Source organism: Apteryx rowi, unplaced genomic scaffold (genome assembly GCF_003343035.1).
Source record: "Apteryx rowi isolate R43461 unplaced genomic scaffold, aptRow1 scaffold_1180, whole genome shotgun sequence".
Lineage (NCBI taxonomy): Eukaryota > Metazoa > Chordata > Aves > Apterygiformes > Apterygidae > Apteryx > Apteryx rowi.
In genome coordinates this window covers 64266-71001 of record NW_020447398.1, presented here as the reverse complement: position 1 = coordinate 71001, position 6736 = coordinate 64266, and the positions used below count along the sequence as shown (strand labels likewise).

The 6736-nt window shown below is 66.3% G+C and overlaps 1 protein-coding gene across 1 annotated transcript; it reads right to left on the bottom strand.

The window, feature by feature from the left end:
* On the bottom strand, positions 1-1688 carry RIPPLY1 (ripply transcriptional repressor 1). Its single transcript, XM_026083963.1, has 4 exons — positions 1597-1688; positions 1183-1249; positions 341-426; positions 1-214 (listed from the first exon to the last, which is right to left on the bottom strand). Exons 1-4 carry the CDS (start codon positions 1686-1688, stop codon positions 1-3), a joined length of 459 nt encoding a protein of 152 aa, XP_025939748.1.
* Between the last annotated feature and the right edge of the window lie 5048 nt (positions 1689-6736).

Genomic DNA, 6736 nt, shown 5'->3' with positions numbered 1-6736 from the left:
TCACACCGCCCGGGCTGCCTGCCGCGGGGAGCCTGCCTCCCGGGAGCGCACGGCCTCCTCTTCGTCGTCGTCGTCGTCGTCGTCCTCCTCCTCCTCCTCCTCGCTGTCCGAGTCGTCGTAGAGGCTGAGGGTGGCCTGCACGGGGAAGTTCTCCAGCAGCTTCTCCCCCACGCTGTACAGATAGTCGAAGGACTTGGATCTGGGCCAGAGGAGCCTGCGTGGGGAGAGCCCACCTGAGAAACCCCTGCCACGGGGAGCCCCGGCGGGGCGCGGGGCGCGGGGCACAGCGCAGAGCTCTGCTGGCCACCGCCGCGGGGGCGCCGCGCGGCGGAGGACCTACCTGACTGGGTGGTGGAAGAGCGCCAGCGCCTTGTCCCCCGTCGCGTTCTCGGGTCTGCCATCCCCTGTCACGCCGTGGGGCCGGGCCTGCGGAGACACAGCCCGGGGTGGGCACCTGCCCCAGGGTCCCGCTGCCCCCTCCTCCTGGCGCGGCACGCGGGGACCGGGCGGGGCGCGGGGCCAAGTGGCCTCAGGAGGATGGGCGGCAGCAGGGTTGGGGACCTTTTCCACCCGCCGGGAGGGTTTTACACCCCCCCAGGCCTCACAGCCCCTGTGCAATGTCCCTGGAGGCTCAGCCTCTGCTGGACCCTGCTTCTCCCCCTGCCCGCGTGGCGTGCATCGTGGTCCCTGCACCCCCCCAAGGGAGCTGGTGCCCAGACCTCGCCGCCAGGCTTCGTGCCAGGGTAATCTCCCTCCGTGCTCCAAAGCTCCTGCCCAGACGCCTGCTAACCCCCTGAGGAATGCCTGCTGGCCGGGGAACGGGCGGCCCCGTCCGGCCCCCGCAGGGCCCTCTGTGTTCGCAGGCTCTGCCCGGCGCTGCCCCCAGGGCAGCCCTGGCCCCAGGCGCCGTGTGGGCACGCTGGCTGCTCTGCCAGGGTCTCCCCCGCTCGCTGGCCCCTTCTCCTCCAGCAGCTCCTCGCGGAGCCCCGCCACCCTCCACGAGGCAGACAGGCTCAGGCTGACCCCGGCTCGGGGCCAGAAGGATGTCGGCCCCAGAGCCTGGGGGCGCTTGCAATGGGTGAATGCACCTGGGGCAAGAGGGCTGTTTTCTGCCTGCCTGGGATGGGGACCCCGATCCCCACAGTGGGAGAAGGGGGACCCAGCAGGGAGCATAAAACTCACAGTATCCATCAGCTGGCCGGATGCCTCCTCATCGCGGGGCAGCCAGGGTCTCCAGAGAGGCAGGTCTCTAGGGGGAGAGCAGGCTCAGCACCACCGCAGCCCTGGCCCGCTCCCCTCACGCCATCCTCATCCGCACCCCGGCCGCCTGCCCGCTGGTGCACCCATGCCACCCCAGACCGCAGCGCCTTGGCGCTCCTCTCCCTGCTGCCCCCCGGGGACGCGGCACCCCCGGCATTGCTCCCCGGGGTCTGCGCCCTCTCCCCCAGCCACAGCCGCTGGGATGGTGCGAGGAGCAGCACAGCCTTCACCCCCGCGCCTGGCTGCAGCCTCCCCTACGCCCATCGCCACCAGGTGTCCCGCGCACCCCTGCCCTGGCCCGGCTTCCTCCAGCCCCGGCTGCAGCGCCCACGGTACCTTCCCCCTCGCTCGAGCCGCTGGGCCGGGCCAGCCCCAGTCGCAGGCAGCCGCGGCCAGGCGGGAGGCAGGCGGCAGGCGGCAGCTTCCATGGTGGCGGGCAGAGGCGGCAGCGATGTCCCCTCCGAGGTCGCAGGCCCTGTGCGAGGACGCCTTTATAGCCCTGCCCAGGCTGGTGACTCACAAATTCTTCAGGGCAGGGGCCAGGGAGCGAGGGGCCAGGGGTGCGGGGGACAGCGGTCCCCCAGGTGTGAAATTTGTCCCAGTTGTGTAAACAGAGGGTTGGGGGGAGGCTGGGAGCGGGGTGCTGTGATCTCTGGTGGAAAAGCAAAACACAGAAGGGAAAAGTTAGACACCATTTGTGAGAAAATCTCCAGGGGGGCCAGGGGGGAGCAGGGGAGGGCAGGGACAATTAACGAGGATGATTAAGTGCTCTTTGTAGCCATTTGCATAAGGCAGGGGGGACTGGGGGAGAGATTGGGAGCGCTGGGGCAGAACGATGGGCACGCAATGGGCATGGAATGGGCACAGTGTGATGGGCAGCAATGGGACAGTGCAATGGGCACGCAATGAGGACAGTGTGAGGGACATGCAATGAGGACAGTGCAATGGGCACACAATGAGGACAGTGCAATGGGCAGCAGTGGGCACAGTGTGACAGGCATCAATGGGACAGCGCGATGGACATGCAATGGGACAGTGTGATGGGCATGGAATGGGCACAGTGTGATGGGCAGCAATGGGACAGCGCGATGGACATGCAATGGGACAGCGCAATGGACATGCAATGGGACAGCGCGATGGGCATGCAACGGTGGCAAGGAGGTGGTTGAAGGGTTGCACAGGAGAGAACAAGGAGGGAAGACGGACCTGCAGGAGATGCACCCCAGCTGTAAAGCAGGGCAATAGCCATGCTCAGAGGTTCACAGACCCTGTTGGGCTCACCCCAAGGAGGTGTCAGGCACTGCCAGAGCAGCAGGAGGGCAAGGGCTGATCCTCTCACTGGGGCCGGTAGCAGGGCTGGCCCCAGTGTGAGCCAGATGAGGGTGCAGGGTGGCCGTTGGAGATGCAGAACGGGACAGAAGGCGTGAGCAAAGCCCTGGGGACTGGGCCCTCCCCTGCGGCTGCCTGCTCTGGGTGCTTGCAGCTGTATCACAGGTTGTTCCAGGAACAGCCTCCTGGGACCAACCTGCCTTCCTGGTTTCTCCCCTCTGGCAGGAAAGGCTTCAGCCTTCGCAGCTCAGGGCAGTGCTGGGGCACAGCAGTTCCAGTCTGGGGCTGGAGCAAAGGAACAGTGGGATTTTCTCTGCTGAATCAACGCGAAAAACCCACACAGAGCTGGCTTGGCCAGGGACCAGCTTAGGACACCCCCATTACCGAGTGTCGCCTTGCCCGAGGTGGCAGGAGCTGGAGGCTCCAGGCACATTGCGTCCTCCTGTGCCAGATCCAGACCTGCGTCACCCCAGACAGTCCCACGCACCACTGAGCCATGGCATGGCACATGCTTGCTATCCTGCAGCCCGCTGTATCGTTCCCTCTTTGATCCTTTGCTGGTTTCTCCAGCGCCAAGTGCGTCCGTGAAGTGCCTCGAACCCCCGGGCAGGCCAGCAGCCCCGCCAGCACACGGGGATGGGAACGGCAGGCACATCAGGTGCTGAGCTCTGGGACAGTCAGTCCCTGCCTTGGAGCACGGTGAAGCTCGCCTGTGCATGTCCCTAAATGTTCAGCACCCACCTACTGGCTCAGACAGCTCGGGAAGTGCGCGGAGTGCCTGCGCTCGCCTGGGAGAGCAGAGCTGTGCACTCCCCCGGCAGCATCTCCTGGCCAGGAGAGGGGACCGGCATGGGGGCTCTCCCACTGTATGCTTTTTTCACCCAGAAATGTCCCAGCCCAAACTTTGCAAGGCAATATTCACGCCGCGGTCAAGAGGAGAGGCTTTCTGCCTGGAAACAAAGCGGAGGAGAGCAGGCGTGCAGTGAGCCCTGCTCGCAGGTGACACTGCACGGGGCACCCTGTCCCCTCCAGGACCCTCCCGCCTGTGCAGAAATGCAGAAATATTTGCTGCAGCAGGGATGGGACATTCGGCCCCCGCGGTCCATGCCAGGCCCTGAATGACGGGCTGCGACCCTGGCTCTGAGCAGCCCTCCCCTCTCGCCCCGCAGCAAACAGCCGTGGCGGGGAGAGCAGCACAAGCCAGCCCCACCTGGGGTCGGCACACAGATGAGGGGCATCAGGGTACCTGAGCCCCCAAATTCAACAGAGCTCCTCGGATCAAGAGCTGGGGGAGACGTGAGGGGCTGGCACCCCTGCGCACCTCCCCGGGCTGTGCTCCCTGCCGACTGGCTCTCCCCTGGCTTTTCGTGGTCTGGACGGTACCGGGAGGTCGAGGGAAGCTGCCCCTGCCGCCCGGCGCGTCTCACCCCGGCACGGCCAGCGCTAGGGGTGCTGCGCAGGCAGGTCAGCCTCCCGCTCCCTGGAGAGAACGAGCTTCAATTGGGGGCAGAAAAGGAAAGAAAATAGCAAATGGTCCCTGCTGAAGCTGTGCCGTCAGCGTCCCAATGCCCCTGTCCAAATGCAGGCCGGGCCGGCTCGGCTCCGAGCACAATTTGTCGGCGGGGGCCCTGCCTGCCCCTCTCCATCTGCGGCAGCCGCGACGCTGGAGGGGGCACGGCGCGAGCCCGGCCCTCATTACCGTCCCCATTTGCTCCTCATTTGGGCCAGGAGTCTTACAAAAACAAACCCCGCGGCGGACGAGCGGGACAGGGAGGCGTGCGCCAAAGCCTGGGCTCGCCGCGCAGGCGGTTTAGCCCACGGCATCTCCCTGCCCCGCCGACCCCAGCGCCGGGCAGGCGGCCCGACACGGACGCGTGGAGCGGGGCGCGTGGTTGCCTGCCCCAGCGCATCAGGGCCGCCCTGTCTCGGGGCACTGGGGTGCCACGGGACGCCGCGGCCTCGCGCCCAGCACCAAACGGCGGCGGTACACCCTGTCCGGTCCCCAGCACTGCCCGAGCCYGGTCCGAAGGGTGCTGAGCGCCACAGGCAGCGGTGTCCCCGCTTCGTCCGCCGCGGCCGTGTCCCACGCCACCCCGGCTGTCACCGATGGCCAGCCGCGGGGACGGCGGCGGCAGGGAGGAATTTGGCTTCGCCCCCACAGTCTGCAGCAGGTTCCCGTCCTCAGCTCTGCTTTGCTTCGCTCCACCCATCTTTTCTGCCTGCCTTTCCCCCACGCTGCACAAGCTCCCCCAGCCTCTTCCCCAAGCCGCACAAGCATACACCTACCCGGATAATTAATACGAAACAAGGCGTCACAGCTCCCCAATCCTTCCCGAACCCGAAAGGGTTTAATTCTGCTCCACGATAAGCCTCTGATCCAGGCTAAGATTTGTGCGTGGATTTTGCAAAGCTGCAGCCAACAGTTCGCAGTCCTTTATCCCTCCGGTCCGGGCCCCCTCGCCGCCGGCGCTGCCGCCGGAGCCACCTTCCCCCAGCCCTGGACGACCCATGTCCGCAGCTCGAGCGCCCCTCGGCCGCCGTCAGCCCAGCTCCGCGTCTCCAGCTGCCGTCGTAAGTACAGCAAAGCCCTGGGCGCTTCCCACACGTGGACCCCAAGGAGTGCCCGTGGCGTGTTATTTTGCACCCCGTTAGCAGCACCCACAAGACAGGGCAGAAGGGCCCAGGTCCTAGCTAGAGTCTGGGAAAGGAGACAAAAAGTTGGGAAAGTTTGGTACCAAACATTTGAGGTGCTGAAGCAGGGGAAGGAGAAAGGGGCAGAGCCGGGGGAGGCTGTTACAGCCGAGCCGGGAGCTTTCCCAGGGAGCAAGGCYGGCGGCCTGGCGGTATCAGTGTTAAGACAGCCCGGTTTCGCAAGACACCGCGGGATGGGAAATTTTGAAACAAGGTGAAGGGAAAAACAAACCACCCTGCTCGGCAGCGTGTGCCAAAGCCCGGCCGTCCGTGCCCGGGGCAGCAGGCCGGAAGCGAGGACGCAGCGGGGCCCGAGGGCGGCGAGGAGAGACACGGCCGCCGTGGCGCCTGCGAGCTGCACCCCCAGCGCGCCCACCCTGCGCGGGACGGGCAGGTAAACATCGCCCGGCGTCACCCCGCTCGGCCCGGCACTCCCGGGAAGCGGCCTTCGGGCTGGCCCCGACATGCTGCTAATGAACGCTCCACTCTGACGTAGCTCTGCCCTCCGCGGCCCTCTGGGCTTTCCCGAAGAAGCGGCCATCGCTGTCACATGCCATCCCTCCCAGCACCGTCCCCAGCAGCACAGGCAGGGTGACGGCCGCGTTTCTGTCTCAGGCGGGCGCTTCCCTGTGCACCGGCCCAGCTGGATCCCCTGCCGCTTGCGGGGGAGGTTGGACGGCAACGCAACGCCCTAGGTGAGCCCAGCACAGAGACGGGGACAGGGAGCAATCCTCCTCCTCCAGCTCTCCAAGGAAGCTCTGGGGCCACCACCCAAAATCACCTCCAGCAGGTCCCACATGAGCAATGCACAGCAGCAATTTCGGCTTTCTTGCCAGAGGGCGTAGCAGAAAGCGCAAGGTTAGCTGGATTCTCAAAAGCAGCCTGATGAATTCATAGCAGCAAAGGAGTATTTCCACGAAACGCAGAGCTACAACACATGGGTGCCGCTAACACGCAGCCGTCAGCCCTGCGCGCAGTGGCATCCCACGGGTTCCTGCGTGCCAGGACAGCCGGCTGCCCAGGGAAGGCAGCGGGCCCCTCCACGCCGCGGGGGCTGCCGGCGCTTCGCTAGCGGGGCCGGCTCAATCCCTTCCCGCGCCCGGCAGCGGCCCAGCGCAGAGGAGGGCCTTGGCGGTCTGGCGTCCTTCCCAGGCTCTGCCTCTGAAGTTCAGCTGGGAAGATAGCAGAGGTGAAAGGGCGCTTGGCGTTTCTCCGGAGGCTCGGGTCAATCGTTAATCGGGGAGGGATTGCTTTTCACTCTTCCAGGTAACCTCTCCTCCCCCCGGCTCCCACCCACACGCCGTTGCCCGCACAAAACCAGCACCCCCGGGAGCGGGGTGGAGAGGAGCCGCCGGCCGGGCCATGGGAAGGTAGGCACGCGCGGGAGAGCTGCCAGCGAGCCGGGCGAGAGGCAGCGGCACAGCGATCCCCGGGGAGGTGACACGCGTGCGCCAAC